Consider the following 22932-nt stretch of genomic DNA (forward strand, 5'->3'; position numbering starts at 1 on the left):
CAAAAAGCTTGGCAATTTAGTCTCACCTATCTTGTCTAGGATTCACATATACGCCATTTGGGGTGAATGCTGTCAAATTGCACAAAATGGCTGCTGCCTGCTTCAAACCAAAATGGCTGACTTCCTGTTCAATTTCCTGCATGGGTCCTCGATACTTTTCCATGTGTCCTGTCATGATAGCGTGTCTACCCAACATTGTTCTCCAGGATACGCATGCTGAGGCCCCCAAAAAGCGAATAATTTGTCAGAAGACGCAGAATAAACTTGATTCCAATATTATTGGTGTATATACAGTATACTTAAAGATGTTTCTAATGTTTTGACCGCTTACGTCACTAAATAACCAACATATAAAACAGTTTTCTGTATGCATTAAGAAAATAATAACACCACTCTGACAGGGTTGATCACAACCAAGCGCCATTATCTTGGTAAAGATGACTTTTGTCACTGGATGCTGTTATTTTGCACTAGTGTACCTAATTTTGTGTCCTGTGGCTTGCCTCAGAGGAGCCTCAAAATGAGATAAAGAGCCAGAGGCAGTCTGCAGGGCTCCGATCAGATTTGTTTAGACGGAAACAAAAGAGCACAATGAACAGGATAAGTCACGACTGATGCAACGTGGCCGACCAACAATGGCTGTCTTAGTCAGCGAGTGGGAGGGGATCAGGTCTTACAGGAATTGTGGTTGTTCGGGACTGAGAGAAAAAAAAAAAAAAAAAAAAAAAACCTCCCGACGGGACTTCCTTTATCCGACACAACCTGCTGCACTGGCTTGCCTCCAGCCTTTTTCTGAACTTGTAAGTCCTGTTGTGCTGTTTTTTTTTTCTTCAAAAACGTCACCAAGCACTGAAGGCATTGCACTCACACGCATGCACACACGTACACACGCATACACACACACAGTTTCCGCCCAGAAACATCCCAAGAGATTGAGAGATGTACTTTATGAATCCCCGTAGTAGGAAAATGAAGGACATTTGTCAATGTTTATATGACAGTGTTCATTATCTGCGGGCTATTTTTACAGCAGTGTATTAAACGTTCTCATAATAAGTGGCTGCTTTGATACGATTTTTTTTTGTATAACAGTCATCCCCACATACACTGCCATCCAAATTTTTAAGCAAAAGATATTTTTCTCTGATTTTCCTAAATAGTTGATACAAACGCCTGTCGGCATAATTTTCAAGTAATTGTCAGTGAGACTATAATTCAAATGTTTTTAAACAAACCTCCCAATGATGGCAGTATTTACTTTTTGGGAAAAATAAAAAACTTAAAATGCACTGTTCCAAATTATTATGCATAACAGAGTTTCAAGACATTTGACAGGTTTTAATGAACTGAAAATAGTCATTTATGAATTTTCTTTGAGATGGTGTATGAAAGTGTAAAAAATTACCTCTGAAAAGTATGTGGACTGTCAGACTGACCACTTTCTTCCGTAGTACCTTTCATTAACAAAATCATGAAGCATGGCAATGCGCCATCTCAAAGAAACGTAAGCAGAAACTCTCCAAAAGGTTTAATGGACATAAGAACTGTGAACCTGCTATCAAATAAGGGTTTCTATGTCAAAATGTAACTTGACTTATGATGGTTTTGATTGAAAGAGCTTTTGATTTCAGTCAATATGACTTCCTTATGCTGCAAATTCATCCATCCATCCGTTTTCTGAGCTGCTTCTCCTCACAAGGGCCGCGGGCGTGCTGGAGCCTATCCCAGCTATCATCGGGCAAGAGGCGGTGTACACCCTGAACTGGTCGCCAGCCAATCGCAGGGCACACATAAACAAACAACCATTCACACTCACATTCACACCTACGAGCAATTTAGAGTTGTCAATTAACCTACAATGCATGTTTTGGGGATGTGGGTGGAAACCTGGAGTGCCCGGAGAAAACCCACGCAGGCACGGGGAGAACATGCAAACTCCACACAGGCGGGACCGGGGATTGAACCCCTGTCCTCAGAACTGTGAGGCAGACGCTCTAACCAGTCGGCCACCGTGCCGCGCTGCAACTTCAATAAATGACTATTTTCAGTTCATATGGAATTGAATTAGTTGTAGTGGGAAGTAAAAATACTATGTATGCATTGTCAAAAGTGACTGTAGCCTGTAAGAAAGTACATCGTCGTTGTGTAACTATAACAACTGTGATAAATAACAGAGTAACTAGTAAAGTTGTAGTATTTAAACATATGTACCCTGCTCTCTCTCTTTCCAGCCCTGAACCAGCAGAGGATCTCCCAGAGTGCACCTGTGAAGCAGGGTGGCCAACTGCCCTCCGGCACCCTCGGCAGCGTCAACCAGCTGAGGCTGCAGAAGATGGAGAAGGAGAGGCTGAGGTTGAAACAAGAGCTGCTTCGGCAAAGACCTCAGGTAAGGAGTCGGGCTGTTTATGTCCACGCATTAATTTTTTTTTTTATCTGATCGGATGCACTCCTGGGGCTGAAAAAAAAAATTACATTTTGTCTAGTGGAAATGTGAGCCAAAGCAACAGGTGGAGTTAAACCTCTGAAACCAGGACTACTCAAGTTTTTGTATCCAGGGGAGAACATTTCCAGAGAACAAAAGTAATGTTACAATAACAAATTCATTTTTTCTTTTTTTTTTGAGAAAAAAGTTACAATGTTATGAGGTTTAAGTTGTATTTTTTTAAAAACAAGTAGTCTCTAGAAGAACAAATACCTTTTTTTGTAAGGTAAAAAGTCTTACGAGTATTTTTCTAAGATAACATAATAGTTTTATGATATAAAATTTCAACCAGATAAGAAAGTCATATTTTAACAAGTAATTTAAAAATAAATGACACCCTTCTGGTAACCAAAGGCCTTTTCGTGTGGAAATGACAACTTAATTCTAAAATATTACACCTTTTGTTCTCCATTAATGACTTTTATTCATACAAGATGTCAATCATATTAGAGTTTTTAATTGGCCCAAAGCTAAGGTAGGGAGGAATAATAGCTTTAGTCCCGTATCTTATCTCATAATGCAGTCATAATTACAGTCAATATTTGGATGAAGACATTTCTAGGCCATAAAAATAAAATAATCAAATGAAAAACAACACTTTGGCCTTCACCATCTGTGCCAGTTTTTGTGCCGGGTGATTACACAAAACAAATGCAAAAATATACAAAAAAACTCAAATGTAATGAAAAATGAAACACAATAAAGCGAAACATTATACAAATAAAGAAAAAAGAAATGTAAAGCAAAGCAAAAAAATAAATAATGCAAAACAAAACAAAAACTAACATATGCCTGCATGTAAGGAATGTGACACTTTTGGGCAAATTAGAAGAAGTGTCGTAAACGTCAACAAACACAAAAACAGTCCTGTAGTCCACCATACTTGTTTTGGTTTTGACAAGCTGAATCTGTTTTAAGTTAAAAAGCGTGTCGTGTAAACATCCCATGAGCATGCAGATGTTTTCATAATGCCGATTAGAATTGTGTGTAATTGGACCAGCCGAGGCACTGGCAAAGGGTTTCGTTTTAGGGCAGTCCATCTGGAATAGCCTTTTAAACATGACTCATCTCACTCGGAGGATCAAACTTTCAAAACCCCGCTTTGATCGGCCTCCATTGTTACGCCACGCTGCCACTAAGTCTCGTGACTCATCGGTGGTAATTTTACCACTTCCTAGTGACACATCGCCGCCTCCACACAGGGCGGTGCGGCCCCTAAGTTCAGGAGTTTACTCAAGGCAGGGACCTGACACCGGAATCACGGCTTTATTATGATGATGATGATGAATGTGGACCACGAGTAACTTGTTTACCATGTCGCTCGCACGGATTGTTTAACGTTCTCAGTGTCGGAAGTGACCCAAGTGTGTGTATAGAGAGGCCTAAAACATTATTGGAAGGGAGGTCACTTGTTTATGTTATGTATGTTTTTAATAAACATGTAATAAACACATTTATACACGAGCGGCTGCGTCCACAACTGACGTGCAGGCACTAAACCATATGCAGCCTGGTTAACGGCTAGCCAGTTAACAGCCAGCTGCTAACCTGGGCTCACAATAGCCAATCTACACACTCACTCAAAGACATCCGACAATTATGCCGTTTCTGACTTTGACAGCAAAGGAAGGAAAATAATTCTCAAATTCGGCCTCTTGTTGGCTTGTGCGTGCCCCCACTTTAGCCGGAAAACAACCAGCATCTAAGGAGCGCCACCTCAGACCTGTTAAGTCTATGGAACACACACTTGATCGTGGCGCAGTGATGCTAACAACAGTGGTTCTCAACTTGTCACCCTGGGACCCGCTTTTTGCTATTGTAGCAAAGTCGCGACCCCTTTTAAGTTAAGAACAATAAAAAAATTTTAAATGTTTTTTTAATAGCCTCTGAATACACATGTACAATAAATTATATTTCGAAATGTCATTTCAAATGAGTATAACGTACCGCTTAAAGCATACTGCTAACCAAGACGTAAGCTAGCCAGAGGCTGAGCGACACTAGTGTTTGTTTACGAAGTAAACTAGTTGCTGGAACGCAAGGAAGTAACATTCACTGTCGTTTACCTAATATGTTCAGAGTGAGAACTTACTACACCTTAGTAATGTACCACCCAAAAAATCTGAATACAAACACATACTGTATGATTTTTTACTAGCTGGCCACGACCCACCCAAATGGGTCCTGACTCACTTTTGGGTCCCGACCCATCAGTTGAGAATCACTGCTAACTGCACGCCAAGCAGCTGACTTTACATGGCACAATAGTGTCTCATTCACGAGCGGTGTTCTGTGGGGGTCCGCAGGAGCTCGCTCTGAGGAACCAGCTGCCCACCAGCATGGAGCAAGACGGCGGCACCAACCCAGTGTCCTCCCCGATGGCCCAGGACGCCCGGACCATGACCGCCAACAGCTCGGACCCATTCCTTAACAGGTCGGTTTGGAAAGTGATTCTCAACCTTGTTGGGGTTTCATGTGAGATTTGGTAGCGTGATCAGCGCCCCCACTCGTCGACGTACCGACATGAGCGAAAGGCTGGGTATGGAGCGGGCCGGGAGCACGAGGTCCAGTCAGTAGACGGGCCGACCTAATCTCCCCCCGCCCACCGGCACCACTCCCCAGCCCCCAACGCTCACAATGGCCTCATTCATAGCGTCTCTGCTGAACTCTGCCTACATATTTTTCCTCTGCTAATTAGTGCAGCTTGTCAAACGTCGTCTCTTCTTTGTCCCTTTTGGTCGTCCCCCCCCCCCCACCCCTCGCATCAGAGTACAGTGGAGTTCAAGCTCCTATACCGTACTTTTAACAGCAGCGTGTCGGTTTCCTGTGTGTGTGTGTCCCTCAGCGGGACGTACCACTCCAGGGACGAGAGCACAGACAGCGGCTTGAGCATGAGCAGCTACAGCGTCCCTCGCACTCCCGATGACTTCCTCAACAGCGTGGACGAGATGGACACAGGTGAGGACGCACGCTGCAAGTCAACGTGGTCGCCCAAAAATGAAATGCTACAGTGTTGCAGCTTGGGCTGCAAATCTGCAAGGATTAATTGAATAACTCGAAGAATTCGATTACCACCCAAAAAAATATATATAAATTAAAAAAATAAAAGATAAGCAAAACCTCTGCCTTGAAGCTCTGCAGTGATTGGTTTTTTTTCAAAAGGAGCAATGTTACTGCAGTCTCACGCACTACTCCAGGTAAACAGAAGTTGGCGCGATGGCGGCGAGCCAGGAGGACAGAGTAGCGACAGACGGAATTTTTTATTTTTTTTCCCCAGAGCCAATACCGATTATTAGTAGTCAAGGAGGCCGAAAAACGATATCATGTTACAGTTTTTCTCGACAGTAGACATCTTTGTTTTAAAATTCTCACAAAAAGTGCAGGGAGCGCCCATGCTTAGCACTTCTAAAGTTCATTGAAAATAAATAAATAGCTCCCTAAAGTTTTCTGCAGTAAATAAAGTTTTTCAAAATTTCAATGGAACTTAAATGTCAATCTTGTGTACCACTTTTTGACAATGACTTCAGTAAAGAAGCTGTGTTCCATAAAATACTTCAGCAATGTAGCCAGTCCGCGGTACGGGAACACCAGAGTCCTTAACTCCGCCGTCTCATCTGCTCACCAGGCGACCCGCTTCCGAGCTCCATGGGCACGCAGCCCAGCCGCTTCCCCGACTACCTGGATGCCATCCCGGGGACGGACGTGGACCTGGGGACCCTGGAGGGCGAGAGCATGGCGGTGGAGGGCGAGGAGCTGATGCCCAGCCTGCAGGAGGCGCTCAGCTCCGACATCCTCAACGACATGGAGTCGGTGCTGGCGGCCACCAAGATTGACAAGGAGAGCTTCCTCACGTGGTTATAAGAGGGGAAGGAGCCCTTCCTCCTCCTCCGTGCTTTTGACAAGACATTTCAGCGAGCCTGTCTGGACTTTCCCATACTCTATGGCAGTATTCCTCTTGTCTCTGTCAGTCTCCTCACTCTCTTCATTTTGTCTGTGTCTTCAAGGCTGGCCCATGAGCAGACAATAACGCTAAGGGTCCCCGAAGCTCGAGCTAAGGCGTCTTTATCCCCCCCCCCCCCCCCATGTTTCCCCTTTAGCGCCTCGTTCTCCTGCATTTAATCTAGCTTCATCTTCTGCCTTTTTTTCTTTTCTTTTTTTGCCTGATGAACCAAAAATGATGTATTTGACAAACAATACGGATTTGGAGTCAAGGTATTAAGAGGCTCCCAGTTAGGACAGGTGAAGGTTTTTCGCAGGTGGGGGGTGGGTGGGTGGGGGGGGGGGGGGGGATTTAGGGGAGCTGACCACATCGCTGCTTGGCTGTGCCAGCGTGTCTAAGTTAAACTTTTGTTATTTGTTATCGTTAGATCAAGTGCCTTCAGCTTTTGTTTTCAGAACGCGAGCAATGCGAACAACTTTCTTCACTTTCTCCCAAGGTGACTTTAAAACATTTTAACAGGATGGAGGGATTTTTCAGCATCTGTATCGCAGTCTTACCAGCTTTTATCTCTCATTTAGTATTCTTTGCCTTTTTTTTTTTTTTTAGACAACAAAATATGTATGATAACTTAGATTATTTTTATTTGTACCTTTTTTTTTTTTTTTTTTTACTTCACTACATGAAGAAACAACTTTGATAATTTGCTTTTGGCTCCGTGGCCTATTGTAGAAACACAAATATTACAAGCTTGTGTCTTTCTGCAACAAATATTCCTGAACATAACCCCCCCCCCCAAAAAAAAAAAAACATGAAAAAAAGGAAAGCACACTTGTAGGCGGAATGATACGAAAAGATGTTTAAAAACAGCTCGGACGTGTCGGAGCAGGTTTAAGAGTCATGTCGATGGTGAAGTTGGGGGGAGTGAACAAGGCCAGCCAGGGTTTGATGGTTTGGAGATTTTTCTCTTTCTTTCTTTTTTGGAGGAATACATAAGAAACAATCAGTTATGATCTGAGTCAGGACTTGTTGTGGCAGATTCCAAAGATGTTTGTTTTTGTTTGTAATGACACTTATTCTGCTTCCAGTTTCACAGTGATTTGTTAATCCACCTGTGTATGAACAAAATGTTTTATAAGCTAGTGAGAAAGAAGAAAAAACAAATCGTAGTAGGTTTACCAGAGAAATTTCTTTTCTGTATTTCTTTGTTATTTAGATTTTGGACATTGACGGTCGTTCTGAGAGACTAACCCTGAGATTTTAAAGGATTTTGTGTCAAGTGATTTGTAGTTTTCACCGTGTTTCTGATGTTTACGCCACATCTTTGCGCCGGTTTGATCGCTAACCTTCAGTATCCTTCGGTAGCATTAACTTTGGAACTTGATGGAACAATTTTTTATCGAGCAAAGAACTGTTTTTATATATACACCTTGTGAGAAACCTCCTATGTAGAATTGATTTTACTGATCGGTTAAATCGATGAATTTGAAGATGGACAAACAGTGTTGGTGAGAACAATGCAACTAAAAAAAATGAGTGGTACACTACAAGTGCTTGTATTGCACGGCTACGCTTTTCAGTTTGGATGCAAGTAGGCATTGATTTTATGCTTACTTTGGCGCATAACTTTCGGTGCGCACATTAACTTTTTGACTGTCATCGTCGTAGCCGTAGAACTAATCACACCAGTTAAAGATTTTTTTTTTTATTTGCTATTTAGAGGTTTCTAAATGCACATGAAATGAATTTATAATCAGCGATGATCTGTTCAATTGTGTTTTGTTTTGTTTTTTTTGATAGATATGTGCATGTGTTTTAGAACCATAAAATCTGTTACATTATATATATATAAATATATATCCCTTCATATACAAATGTTGAAATTGGCTTGAAATAAAGTATATACTTTGTGGTAATACTTCCCTTGTGTGGCATTTCATTTTTACATATGACACTTGCACATTAGTTGTTGCACATTAGGCACAGTTAAACAAATATGAACAAATACACCTTTTATATGATAACAAATAAAACCTAAGTCTGTTTTTTTTCATTTCCGAAACTACAAAGCCCCTAAAGGGGCAAAAATAAAACGTTTTCTAATGAGCGAGTGCCACAACGTATCTTGTGAGCATGTTAACATTTCACGAGCATGTCAGAAAGATTTTATCGTGAGTGCCAAAACGTTTCTAATGAAAAAACTTTGTTCTGCACACGAGAAACTTTTTGGTGCTCGCGACAAAACTTTCTGGTGTGCACGAGAAACATGTTTTTTTTTTTTTTTTTTTTTTCAACTTGTCCCTTTACGGGCTCTGAAATAAACAGTAAATAAACTTTTCCAAGGAAAAATTATATTTTTGGGGGGGGGGGGATTTAAAAATCTGATGAGAATAAATTATTATTATAATCCAATGAGAATTAAATCACGTTTTTTTCAAGATTTAAAAAAAAAACATTTGAAAAAAAGTGTCAAAATCTTATGTGAATACAGTAGTTATGTTTTTTTCATGAAAAGTAGTTCTATAAAAAGTTGGAACACTATGAGAATAAACTAAAAGAAAGTCTGAACAAGAAAAAATAAATTTAAAAAAAACTAAGATGTTTAGAACGCCATAATCTTCCAAGAATGTAATTAAATTTGTTTATTAAAAAAAACTCATACTGTTACGAAGAAAGACTCATGCTTTTGTCAGTTTCTCTTATTTTGCAATTTGTGGGTATTTGTTTTTGCGTAAAACGAAAATGTTAGTTTTTTTCTTCCATAAACTACTGACAACATTCCCCCCAAAATATTGTCATTTAGATAATTTATTTTCAGAAATAAATGGTGAAAAATACCAAAACTAATAAACGAACATTTATTCATTTTCCATAGCACTTATCCTCAACTAGGGTCACAGGCGTACTGGAGCCTATCACAGCTATGTGCGGGCGAGAGCTATGTGCGGGCGTACACACTGAACTGGTCGACAGCCAATCGCAGGGCACATGTAAACCAACACATTCACACCTTGGGGAAATGTAGTCTTCAATTAACCTACCATGCATGTTTTTGGAATGTGGGAGGAAACCGGAGTACCCGAAGAAAACCCACGCAGGCACGGGCAGAACATGCAAACTCCACACAGGTGAGGCCGGATTTCAACCCGGGTCATCAGAACTGTGAGGCAGACGTGGTAACCAGTTATACACCGTGCCGCCAAAAACATAATATTTTAAACATCATAAGCTTACCAAAATAAAGTAGCTTCTTTTTTTTTTTTTTTAGAAAAATGAGTCACAATTATACAAGGAAAGACATTTGTGTCTAGATAAGTCGTATTACATATAGAGTTCTGGAAAAAAATTAAGAGACCGCTGCAAAACATCAGTTTCTCTGACTTTGCTTTGTATTTGCATAAAATGAACAGTTTTGCTTGAAAAAAAATAAAAATAAAAAAATACCCCAAAAAGTTTCTTGGGGGAAGGGGAGGGGGAGGGAGGGAGAGAGAGAGAGAGAGAGAGAGACTACAACTGTATTTGTGTTGTGTTGTGATTGTTTGGTACGCTATCGAAATCAAGGCCGGTAAACTTGGGGTTTAAAAAAAAAAAAAAAAGCATCAAATGAAGTTTTGAAAATGGCGCCTGGAAGTTCTCCCGTGACGTCATGTTGATGTATTCTGTCACTCCAGGCGAACAAAACTGAATGGTTCGCAATTTATCCTGTTAACGCTCAGGGAAATTTTGAGTATTCAAGCGGGATGAGGGCGTGTTTACCTAAGGTCACATAAGCTAAAAACAAACATTGTTTTTTACCTTGTTCCGAGTGACCATAGGACGGAGCTTCATGACAAGCGACTTTGCTGACCTCCAGCGGTGAAAGAGAATAAGCATTTATTACTTCCGGGTCACAAATTACTATCTCACGTTTTAACGTATTAATTTAATTTAAATATGGTTTGTTGTAGCAATATGCAAATCATGAATGCTTTTTTAAAATGAAATTATAAAATTAAAGTTATGGGAAAAAGCTCCGACTAAAAGTAAATTTGCTCAGCTGACCTACACTGGCATAGATATAGTAACTATTTATTATTTTTCCATCTCTATGTCCATAGGGGTTCTGCAAAACCAACTTCCGCATTCAGTAAAACAGGTCGAAGCACTTCTTTCCGGCTCGTGTAAACGGCAGAGCTCCATAGCAGGAGACTGGAAAAAAAGCACCTGTAGGAATATAAAACATCGACAATGATTTACACAAGATTGACACCAAACATGACAATATCCGATGTTTAGGCTTTTTCGTGTTTACATATTTGTTTAAATGACATACATGTATTTAACTTTTGTCCGAAGACACCAGGCATTTAAAAAAAAAAACAACAACTAATAATTCGTTTAAACCATGTCATCAACCCGTAGTTATTGCAGCATACACAGGAAGTCCGTTATCCCGGACTAACCCGTTATCCGGGTTTGGTCACGTGACGCTCCACACACCGGGAAGTGTGGAGCGTTTTAAAAAAAATTTTTTAAATACATAAGAAAAAAACAATTTCACGACAAAACAATAAGAAACGAACATTAACAAAAAGTAGTCAAACGTTTCATTTATTCATTGTATTTTACAGAACTGTCTTGTTAATATCCCAATATTTATTAAATAGAACATGGGAAACAATGGTAACATCATTAAAATATGATCCAAAAACGACCACATACATAAATTTAAAAAAAAAAAAAAAAAAAAAAAAAAAAACTTGCACAGCATGAACAAGAATAAAAAAAAAAAAAAAAAAACTTTTTTTATTGTGAATGAACTTGAACGCAACACCACAACAACATTTTCACAGTGTGAACTTATTTAATTTTTTTTGTCCTACAGACCGTTTCACCATGACGTACTTCCGGTTGGCTAAAACTCCGATTGCACGACTCGTAAACAAACCCTTACAAGTCTTTTGACCAATGCTGAGCGATTGAAAAAACAGTAAACTGCTTGAATGATAGTCGCCTTCTTCTCTCACGGCATAATTTCAATGTGTGAACATTCAAAATCAGTCGAAAATAAGAGGTTACGTCAGGTAAATAATTATTACATTTCAAATTATTTTTTTAAATTATTATTACATTTCAAGAGGTAAGCCGATTAAACAATTGACGTGGTGGAAATTCAGACGCAGTTAACAGGATAATTGAGGGATTGGCTAAATTATTTTTCCTGTTGCTCAGATTAATGGGACAAACATTTTTGACGCTGAAATGATTAGTGTGATAGCTGATGTTAGCAGACTAGCTGTAATGTTTTACTCAATCACTCAAATATTTTGTTTTAATTATTTTCAATTCAAGTCAGCGGTGGTCAATCACTTTCACCCACCCGGAAGTACCCTGGCTCCTATTGTTTATCATGAAAAGGTCTATATGACAACATGTAGTAGTAGTAGTAGTAGTAGACGTGTATTCCTTTCACAGTAAATACAAAACATTTAGGAATACTCGGAAAGGAAACATTTATGGAGTGTATGAAATTCAAAATGTATCAATTGTCGTCGCTTCGGACCGCTCTCATACGTGACTTCCCAGAATCTCATCCAGGTTGATGTCCTTCATCCAGTCGTCGTTCCCCGAGCCCGACTTGAGCAGCGAGTCGATGAAATCAGAGTCTGTGTTAATACCCGGGACGGTGTTGTCTCCCTCGGGGAGGAAGTCAAAGGTGACGCGGTGGGCGCGGCCGCTTTGGTAGCCGCCGGAAGCGGCCTCGACTAAGTTACCCGCAGCCGGAACCCGCTGCTCCGGAGAGGGTTGGTTCAAGTGCGGCTGGGCCGGTCTGGACCCGGCCTCCCTGATCATCATCTGGAGGTCCGGCGCCACCTGGCTGGGAGGTCCGACGGCCGTTCGTTGATACTGATGGTTTGGCGGCGGCTCCAGCGTGCCGACTTGGCGCCTGAGCCCGGTGGGCTTGCCGGCCGAGCACCAGCTCATGTTGGCCATCATGCCCCCCGGCGGCTGTCCCGGGAGCCTGGAGGAATGCGGGTCAGCTGTGGACCTCGGGTGTGGCCCACGAGCTACGTTAGTCATCCCGAAGGAGTTCCCTTGAGTGTTGGGGGCCAAGAATCTTGCCTTATTTTGGGTCAGCGCCATTCGGTTGGGATTGGGATATTGTCCGATGCAGGACGGGGGGTGACAGTCAAAGCGCTGGTCTGACGAGTTCACATGGGAAGAAGATACACTGGGATGGTGGCAGGACATTGACTGAAGGTCTTTCTCCGAGCCAGCGCTGGAAGACTGGGATGGATTTGCACCTGAACACAAAGGAGACAACATTTAGATTCACGTGTTTTTGCTTGTACAGCCTTACTATCCTTACAAGAATAAAGTTCTAATTTAAACAAATAAAATCAAATCACACAGTGAAGCCCCGTAATTTGTGGGGAATCTGCAAATAATTGACGCTCACGCTAGGGGGTTGTAAATCCGTACAGATGCTACAAGATGGCAGCAAAGCACTTAAAACAGAGATGATCATAAAGTATCAACACCATGTATCACGCATGTACCAAATCATGGACCCATGTTACATAAACCACTGTATTCAGTAGTTAAATTATTCAACAGAAACAAACCACTTTCACATGTGGCTCATCAATATCAGACGCGAGCATATTACCCTAAATAACACGCTAGTACAAACTGACGTGGCATCACATCATGGGCAAACAAATATGCACACTAGCACTTTACACAAACATTAAATCATTAAAATCACCCATTTCACCTTTATAATAGATGTTACTGAAAACAAGGAAATTATAACGGCAAAGTAGACAACACAGATTATTAGTAGCTGCATCAAAAGAGAAGCAGAAACATATTTTCAGTTTTCACTTTTGATTGTGCCCGAGGTACATTCAAATGAAGACAGTATGCGGAGGTTGACTGTGCTGTTGTTATTTGATGTGTTTTTTTGCTATCAGAACAGAAGTTCACCTGGGAAGATGTTCACGCCCACCACACTTCTTTTATAATCCGGTGGCGGCCTGGTGAGATGACGGTTGAATTGATCCTGTGAGTTGTCTTTGTCCTGGAAAGACATTTTGCTTATTCTCACGCAATATAAAACACCATTTATGAATTCAAGAATACGGTACACTAGAAAAAACATTGATCTAAAAAAATAAAAAGTCATTTATTACTTTTATTTACGACAGAAAAAAATGCACGTCCAATAAATAAAGGTATTAAGATGACCAGAGTCCGGAAAATGTCTTCTTCTTTTTTCCCCCGCCAAAACAATCATTTGTTTGAGAAAGTTAGATAGGGTATAGATATTTTTTTATGTTGTATGGTTTCGAGAGAAGTTATCTTGAGAATAAAGTTGTGTATTTTCCACAAAAAGAGTTATAAATAATAACAGCATTATTTTTAGAGGAAATAAATAGTTGAATTTTTTCCCCAGAAAAAAAGTATTTCTTTGACGAAAAAGTCTCTACAATTTTGAGAATAAAATATTTTTTTTCGAGATAAAGACTCATTATGAACAAAAGGTTCAAGTTTACCCCCAAAATCTTTATTTTTTTTTATTTTTTATTTTTTTTATAAAAAGCCCAATCAAAAGTTATTTTTTAAAAATAGCTATTAAAAAAAACAACAACTGATATTTTCGAGTAGTTGCACTTTCACGGAAAAAAAATTAAAACAAATCAATGTTATGACTGAGATTAGGAAGATTATTTAGTTATTTTTAGGATAAAATTGTAATCTTACGACAATAGCCATTTTTTTTCAAAATAATTACAATCTTACAAGGATAAAGTCACTCACCCCCCCCCCCAAAAAAAAGTTACATTTTGACCTTAATCTTGTATTGACTTTTTTAACGGAAAAGTAAAACATATGCTTGTATGCTTGTTAAAAATACTTTTTCTGCACGTTTCAGATGTTTTCTTTTAAAACTTTGACAACTTTCAATTATGACTTGTGCCCTGAAAACATTTTTTCTTATAAAATAAAAAAAAAATTTCTCTCGAAAAATACATCTTTATTCACATGACATAACTTTGCTCCAAAAATACAACTACCCTCATGAAGATTACGACTTAATTCCAATTTTTAAAAATCACGACTTTTTCCTCAAACAAATATGACTCAACTCACAAAAAAAATCCTCTTTTATCTTAAGTTTCAAAACTGCTCTAAAAAATACCTTTTACTGTGGCTTTAATACTTCTTAATGCTTACGTATAGTGACTAAATTGTGTGAAAACCAAAAACTTACTGAGGTGCTGACGGCTCTCTGTGGTTGGCTAAGCTGTCTGTGCATGGTGGGAGAATTGACGGAACCCTTCAGCCGGTGGGCGGGCACCGTGGGGTGCGGCTGGCCCACAATTCCGTTGGTGGGTAGCCCTGGTCCAGAAGAGACACCCTGACATCGAAACAAGCATTATATAGTTAATATGCTGTGTGTACAGATAGATATACGGTACATAGTGTCTTGTGTACTGTATGATTACAGTACATAGATAGATAGCCAGACAGACTGACTTCAATATATGATTTAATCTTGAAAAATACGACTATTCTCAGAAGGTCACTTTTTTTTTATTATCCTGACTAATTACATCTTTGTTCTTACAAATATTCAGTTGTGTACTACAGCAAGGTACACATGGCAGTTATGTTTTATTGACGTTAGGATTATAAAGTATGAGGAAAAATGTCTCCCCTGGACCCCACAAAAAGTTTGAGAATCCCAAACAAACACGTTGTGCTTTTGAAACAGGCTTCATAAGTGGTGCAATAAATCATCTTGGCCACTAGAGTGACACATTGTGCAAGCCATTTCTTGCTTAGCTTGCTTCCACATCGTGTTCCCCGATGGAGATTTTCAAAAATTATAAGAAGAAATAAATACAAGTACAAAATAAAAAGAGGCACGTAGGCTTCTCTTTGAATCATTGTCATGAAAACAAAAGTAGAGAGAGAAAAAAAAATCCCCGCGACAGCAGGAAAAATGTGCCAACGCCAGAATGCTTTTTATTGAGCTTTTACAACTACTGGTGTCGTGTTTGGCTTCAACTGGAACAAGTAACACCATCACACTGATGAATGAAACACACACACGATGTGCAGTGGAGCCAAGTGAACATGCACCGTGTGTCATTAACCCTGGCTTGATACCCTACTCTGACACCCTAACTTGAAGCCCTAACCTTGGCTGTAAACCCTAACCTATGTTTGAAACCCTAATTTGAAACCTAACCTTGTTTTGAAACTTTAAAAAAACAACAACTCTGGCTTGAACCCTGATTTTGAAACCCTAACCCTTGTTTGAAACCCCAATTCAAAACCCCAACACTGGCTTGAAACCCTAACTTAATATTTTAACTAGAAACCATGACCCAGGCTAAAACACTTACTTTAAAACCTGAAATTGAAACCCTAATCCCGATTTGAAATCCTATTTAAAAAAACTAATTTAAAACCCTGAGTTGAAATCTTAACTTGAAAGCCCAACCCTTGCCTAAAACCCTATTTTGAAACCCTAACCCCGGCTTTAAACCCTAAATTAAACCCATAACCCTATCTTGAAACTAGAAATTGACTTCTTCTACATTATATTGTCTATTGCCAACATCTGTCCAAAGTAACTGTGTCAGACACTTGTACAGGTAGTGGAGTTCCTCAGGCAAATGTTTGAGGTCCACTTTAGTTTTCTGTCCACTGAACTCTCCACATCAAAATTGACCAGCAGTGTTGTTTATTATATATTTCTTACACTTTTCACTTCCTGAAGGTGTCCCAATACTTTTGTACTTGTAATGCTAACCAATTAAGTCAACCGAGAGCTCGTTCCACCTTTGTTGTAAGACGAGCCCACTATAGGGCTACTATGGTTTGTACCAACAGCGTAATCCCGATGTGTCATTAAGCTCTTTTCCACGTTTCCTGTCCCCTCCTTTTCTCTTTTTTTACCCTTCTTTCTCTTCACAAATGCAAACCACATGTGGCATGAGTGGGAGCCCAGCGGTGCAGGCAGCCGACAGCGATCCGGGCCCCGGGTGGCCGATTTTGCCCGCTCTCACACTGCACTTCCTCAGGACGCTGTCCCCGGGGAGCGCCTCGGCATCTGCACTTGGCCGCAGCTCGCTTTCCCAGGAAACAAGCGTTCCCTTCACGCGCCCGCCCCCCAATCGGGGCCCCGCCGAATCTGCTGCTAACCAGCCGCAAGTTCATCCACGAGGACAGGATAGATTAGATAAGATCAAATATCGGTATAAGACTGATGTCACACTGATACAATCCTACACAGTATATTAGCCACTGAGAACTACAATGGGCCAACTAGTTTGGGGGGGAAAACAAAACTCTATGGGGGGGGGAAAGCGCCAACCCAAGAACGCTTTTACTGCTAGTGCTGTGTTTGGTATCTACTGGAACAAGTGATTAAGATGAAACATACACGCACATACATACTTTAAGAATGTCAATCCATGGCCAAGTGTGTCTTGTGCAGCAGTTCCAACTCAACATGCACTGTGTGTACACCGTCAGTCATTAATGCTATCCCTGCTAAAGTAACAATGTGTCAGAAACTTGTGGTGGAGTTCCCCAAGGAAATGTTTGAGGTCCACTGTAGTTTTCCCATACGATTAAACGCTCCACGTCAAAATTTACCAGCAGTGTTGCTTGTTGTCTATTTCGTCCACTTCCTGAAGGTGTCCCAATACTTTTGTGACTACAATGCACTTGTAATGGTAACCCATACAGCCAACACAGAGAGCTTATTCGCTGCTTACAAGCCAAGTTCATCCACAAGAACAGGATTTGTTAGATTAGATCAAATATCAATATCAAGATTGATGTCACGCTGATACACATCTATATATAGTAGTGATTTCCAACCTTTATGGAGCCAAGGCACATATTTTACAAATGAAAAATCTCACGGCACACCAACAAACAAACATGTCACAAAAATTGGATACATTAATTACCCCATGTACTTCCTGCCATCTAATAGAAAACGATTTATTTGTTCCGGTTGTCAATTTGCCTCACTGGCATAAATAGATGAATAAAGATACATAAGTAAAATTTGATATTTCCCACGGCACACCTGAAGAGCGCTCACGGCACACTAATGCACACCGGCACATAACTAGAGTGGGTGAAGGTTTTTTTTTCTTTTTTAAATATTTAAGTAAAGCACAGAATTGAACAGAGAAACAGCAGATCTGGTCTAAATCAAGGTTTAGTCCCAGGTTTCACATATAAGGGGCGTAAAAAACTTATTCAGCTTGGGTGGCAGTGCATCTGCATGATAGTATAATGATATTCATCATCTTTCATGAAATATTGATAGATTTGATGGATGTTCAGACTTAGACCACTGTTGCACTAAACTTTTAGTCGAAGCCATTGAGCGGCTGGCATTAAATTTTAAATCAGTTTCCTGCAAAATGACAGTATGGAGTTAGTCCACTCTTAATTCTCAGCGGGCTGCATTATCATGCAATAAAAAAAAATAAAACAAATTCAAATAAAACTATTACATTTCAAAATAAAAAAACTAAAGGAATAAAAAAAATGTTAAAAAGAAAATTGCCCAAATTAATAATGCAATAATGAATGATATACAAAAAAATAGTACCAAAACAAATTATAAATTCAAGACTAAAAAAAACAAAATAAAAACATTTACACATACCATACGATGGTGCTAAAGCCCTGACTAACAGGAAAGTAGTCATAATTCAATTTAAAAATGTTTTAAAATGACAATGTCATTTTTAAAATACAAAAAATGTACATTAAAAATAAAAAAAACAAAATATTTTTTTTATCGCAATAGTATTTTGTATGGTATTGAGGTAATCATTCCCACCCATTTACAACACCAGTCAATAAGAACACTCAAAATGGATATATAAATTAACAGATTTGAAAAATATATCAAATTAAAATGTATATTTGTAAATCACTCATAATAGCATGAACAATAAATAAAGAAAATTAAACAATGAGTCATACAATATTTCTTAAACAATGTAACTAGAATATGAATCTTTGTAAAATAAAAATTAAAAACCTTCAAGCACGATAAATATATCTCCTGTGTTGTTGTCATATCAGTTCATAACTAGAGAATAAGCCGCAATGGAGTATTTTTTATTTATTTATTTAAAATAGTAAACAATAAAAGCTGCTTATATACTGTATGTTTCTTGGAAGTGGGGAAACAGTTAAACATGTTCCTTCCCAAAGAGCACTAACGTGAGTGCACAGTACAGTAACTAACGTTGGCTCCTCATGCTCCAACATTCCCAAACAGTTACTCATCATTCCCCGTGCTTCCCTTTGTTTAGCTGCCGGGCCTTGCTGTACTTTCTGGAACACCATTTTCACACATATCAACAAGAAAAGTGCAAATGAATAAAGCAGTCAAGTTCACGTCACACTCGGTGGGAAGAATCCCGATGTGTGTCGCCTGGGTGAGCAGTGTGGGGTGGGTCAACAGGGGGGGCTGCAGGAGATCTCTTTCAGGACCTCGGTGTCTCCTGCATTACTAATTCACTTCACTGTGGGAAGAGACTCTTTTCCTCCCTCTTTCTCCTCATTAGCTGGACTTTTTAACTCTGCGCATGCTGCCTACTCAAGACAATCGCCAGCTTATTCTTTTGGAATGCTACACTGCTGTCGGTGAAGTCCCCCCAAAAAAGGAAAGAACGCAACTCGATACATTATTCAGCTAATTTTTTAAACCCCAAAGTGAGTTTTCTGCTTGTTATTTGATGAAAGCATAATTTATATTTGTGTAAAATATGTCAGCATTTCATTAAAGTTCAAGTTTTAATTGTGATAATGGTTATTATTATTTTTTATTATCATTTTGTCATTTTTAGCCTGAACACACAGACCTTTTTTCGCTGGTAATTTTATGAGGGAGCAAAGGATAGGTGTGTGCTGCAAAGTTGCTGATGATAAGCTAAATAAAATACATGGATACCAACAATTATATATCTAAAATATATCAAATTCAAAGGGATAAGGAAATATATAACATGTCGAAAGTAAAAAGGATTTATGAATAATTAAAAATAAAACAAAAACATCTAAAGATAAAAATATACAATGAAAAATAATTTCATGTATGCCAACTAATAAAGACATTTACAAACAAAAGTGGGGGGGAAAAAATATATCAGTCAAATAAGTAAAATATTGTTTTACATTATACACATTTTAAAAAGATTGTTTCAAGATTACATTTTTTTTAAAAAGAATTAAAATTATTCTACAATAAAGAAACATTTAAAGTTTGTAAGAAAAGTACAAGATGACAAAAAATTACAATGAAGAATAAAAACTTCTCAAAATAAAAAAAAAATTCAAATTTTAAAAAGAACTCCCAAATGTATTTGTTTAGATAAGTCAAAGAAGAAAAAAATCAAAAAATGTCTAATTACTAAAATCCCCAAGTAAATAAATAAAAAAATAAATAAAATAATTTTGCCACATTTGCTTTATTCTTACATTACCAGATTACGTCTCCTTTCTGTCCCTTTGCTGCCCCTTTTTTAATTAGAGTAAAAATGCAACGCTAACCTTCATATTGTATCTTTAATCTCAACACCAAACTCCTTTTAGGAAAAAACTCTCTGTTTGGAGAGTAAATAATGTATGAGTTTGGTGGTCACACTGGTTCTCTTACTCCCATTTTGCATGCCTGCACTCACGGGACACGTCATTAGCTACATGTACACAATGTAATCCATCCATTCTCTATAGGGTCACAGGTGTGCTGGAGCCTACCGCCTGACTGTTTTATTGGCAGACAATTGATCTTAAATCAAGTAATATATCAATCATGTCATTCCTTTTTTAAAAATGTGTATTTAAGCCCAGTGTTTGCAGGGTGCTCACATTATGGCTCACACAAACGCAGCAACAGATACTGTGAAGCAGGGACAGTTCAAATCCAAACCCCCCCACTCTCCCTGCGCCACACACACCATAATAAATCAGCGACTCAACCTCGGGCACCAGGCTAAGCAGATTACTGTCATTTTCCACCCCTTGTCCCTCGCAGCCAACAACCTCCAATTAGCAAATCCTGCTGCGCATATCAGCGGCCTGACAGCCAGCCGGCGCCCACAAATGAGAAGTCTTGCATGTTAATGTACCGTGCGCTGGCAATCTGTGTCAGCGTCAAAAAACACTGAGAGGGGATAAGAGATATTCTAGGGAGGCATAAAAAGAAGAGGAAGATAAACCTGCTGTTACAATGACAGCGAGGTCAGAGAACAAACCGCAATGCATTGTTGTTGCGCATGAAACAAGCTAGGTCTTTTTCTTCTGCGACATGGACACTTAAAACACAGCGACTGCGGTTTTCAAACGACTAACGGTGATACAATACAACAAAATAATTTATTATATAAGTTATTGCCGCTAAAAGGGTTGTCAAATCGTTGGATTCAGTTTTTATTTATGTTTTAAACAACGGCCTAACTTTCTTTGGAATTGGGGTTTGTACTTCGTGTCAAGTAGTGCTTTGTCGCCATCTTGCGGCATCTATCGACTATTACAAACCTTTTTTTGGGGAGTGAATTTTATAAATACATTATTATCGTATTACACTTTTTAGTCTGGAAAAGATGATTCTATTCACCCCAAAAAAAATACGCCCATAAAAGGACTTTTTGCATTTTTTCATTTTTTTTATTTCTATAAAATTATTATTTTTTATATAATTTAGAAAGTTGGGAAAAAAATCTGTCACAGACGCCAGTTTCATTGGTGGACATGAAATTGTATGGACATCTGTCATGACAGAATGCAGTAATATGCAAATTGTCCCTACTGTTGTGTCATAATCTGGCAAAATTCTGAACGGCTCTCTCACAGACATAAGATTTATTTCGTTGCGTAATTTCACACTTCTCTCTTCCTCTGGGCTTGCTTGGACAATGTTGTGGTCTTTTTAAAAAAAAAAAAAATTGTCATCCTTCAAGGCACGCAAGTAACAACAGGCGCGACTACTACTTGCAGCGGGCTTTTTTCCTTGACACGTGAGGCATGACTAATGCAACTGTACAGTGCATGTGTGGCAAAAAGCCACCGAGATACCAGGTCTGCCTTCGCAAGCTAATCTCTCAATCGATCCATCAGCGAGTAGCTGAGGATAGGTTACAGGAAAAAATGGTGAATTTGGGAATAGCGAACTGCGTCGAGGCTGACGTTCAGTGTAGAGTTTTCAGAATGGCGCCCTCACCTGGTGATGTTGGCTCAGTTTGAAGGACAGAGCTCCTCCGTGGAGGAGAGCGGGCGACGATGACATCTGCTGCTGATTGTGGAAATGGAGTAGCGGAGGCGGCGGGTTCGTTTGGTTCTGGGCGTCTGGAGGTGAAAGCTGCAGCTGGTGGTGGTGGTTGGTGCTTTTGTTGCCCGCCATCAGGGACATCATGTGCCCCGAGGAGGGCGGCGGCTTGGGGCTGAAGTGCAGCGATGGCTTGGCGACGAGCGGCTTCATCTTCACGTGGTGGACGCCGTTGGACTTGAAAAGGCAGTTGTTGACGTCTTTGCTCTGCTGGGGGAGCCTCGGCCGCGCCCCCTTGTCCTGAAAGGTGGGACCCATTTTGGGGCCCCAACCCGCAAGACCTGCGGGTGCCGCGTGGTGGTGTTGGGGGTGGAGGTGCGTGCTGGGCTGATGCTGGTTGGCCGCCATCTGCTTCAGCTGCTCCGCGTGGGAGATCTCCGGCCAGCAGGGCAGGGACCTGGGGGGTCCTGCCTGCGTGCCGGCCTTCTGCGTCACGGGGGTACTAGCGGGGGAGACGGTCAACGCAAACGAGGGCCCCGCCGAGGCCGGTCGGAGCTGCGGCGAGCCCCCGTGGACCTGAGCGTAATCTGCCGACTGTTCCATCTTGATGGGCCTCTCCATGGGGGAGCACAGGCCCACTGAGCTGGGGCGGCCTAGGTCCAGACCGAAGGCGTCATCCTGCTTCAGCATCTTCTCAAAATCCAGGTCGTTGAGGGGCGGCACCGATTTGGTCAGCTCGTCAAAAAGATCTTGCAGCTCCGGGTCGATCTGACCGCCGCTCTCGTCCTTGAAGTCGAAGATGGCGTCGGCGTGGGAACGGTCGCACGATGACTGAGCCTCCACGGGCTCCTTCTTCATCTCCTTCAGGGTCACGTTGAAGACGTCCGGCATCACGTAGTTCTTCCTCTGATGAGCCGGGGCGGCTTGCAAGGAGTGGGCGTGGCTTAAGTTGTGGTTGCGGGGGCCTGGTCCCAGACCACCGCCGCCCTCCAGCCGGACCCGCTTGAAGTCGGAGCCGGAGAAATTGTCGGAGACGCAGTTTTGATTGGGGGCGTGTCCCTCCAGCTTCCGCCGTAAGGACCCTTGAAGCTGCAAAACACAACAGGAAACACTTAGACCTCATCTTACTCATTTTTATGCAATAAAATAGCTGCAGCAATTTCACAAATCAGCACAAAAATGAGTGGATATTTGGACTTCCTTTTTATTTTT

The 22932-nt window shown here is 40.3% G+C and overlaps 2 protein-coding genes across 3 annotated transcripts in view; one reads left to right on the forward strand and one right to left on the reverse strand.

Annotated features, from left to right (window-relative positions):
- yap1 (Yes1 associated transcriptional regulator) overlaps positions 1–8337 on the forward strand; it is a 39107-nt gene extending 30770 nt beyond the window's left edge. For both annotated transcript variants that reach the window (XM_061681642.1, XM_061681643.1), the window contains 4 exons: positions 2232–2386; positions 4789–4916; positions 5328–5440; positions 6108–8337. In XM_061681642.1, the coding sequence (XP_061537626.1) occupies positions 2232–2386; positions 4789–4916; positions 5328–5440; positions 6108–6343 (632 nt within the window). In that variant the 3' untranslated portion in view covers positions 6344–8337. The remainder of the gene's footprint in view (positions 1–2231; positions 2387–4788; positions 4917–5327; positions 5441–6107) is intronic.
- A 2878-nt stretch (positions 8338–11215) lies between these two features.
- The window catches only part of zmp:0000001236 (mastermind-like protein 2), a 41977-nt gene continuing 30260 nt past the window's right edge, over positions 11216–22932 (reverse strand). The window contains exons 2-5 of the mRNA XM_061681621.1: positions 21676–22809; positions 14677–14823; positions 13389–13482; positions 11216–12703 (exon numbers count right to left, since the gene is read on the reverse strand). Coding sequence (XP_061537605.1) covers positions 11967–12703; positions 13389–13482; positions 14677–14823; positions 21676–22809 — 2112 coding nt within the window. The 3' untranslated portion in view covers positions 11216–11966. The remainder of the gene's footprint in view (positions 12704–13388; positions 13483–14676; positions 14824–21675; positions 22810–22932) is intronic.

The sequence above is a fragment of the Phycodurus eques genome, chromosome 7 (genome assembly GCF_024500275.1).
Source record: "Phycodurus eques isolate BA_2022a chromosome 7, UOR_Pequ_1.1, whole genome shotgun sequence".
In the NCBI taxonomy this organism is placed as follows: domain Eukaryota; kingdom Metazoa; phylum Chordata; class Actinopteri; order Syngnathiformes; family Syngnathidae; genus Phycodurus; species Phycodurus eques.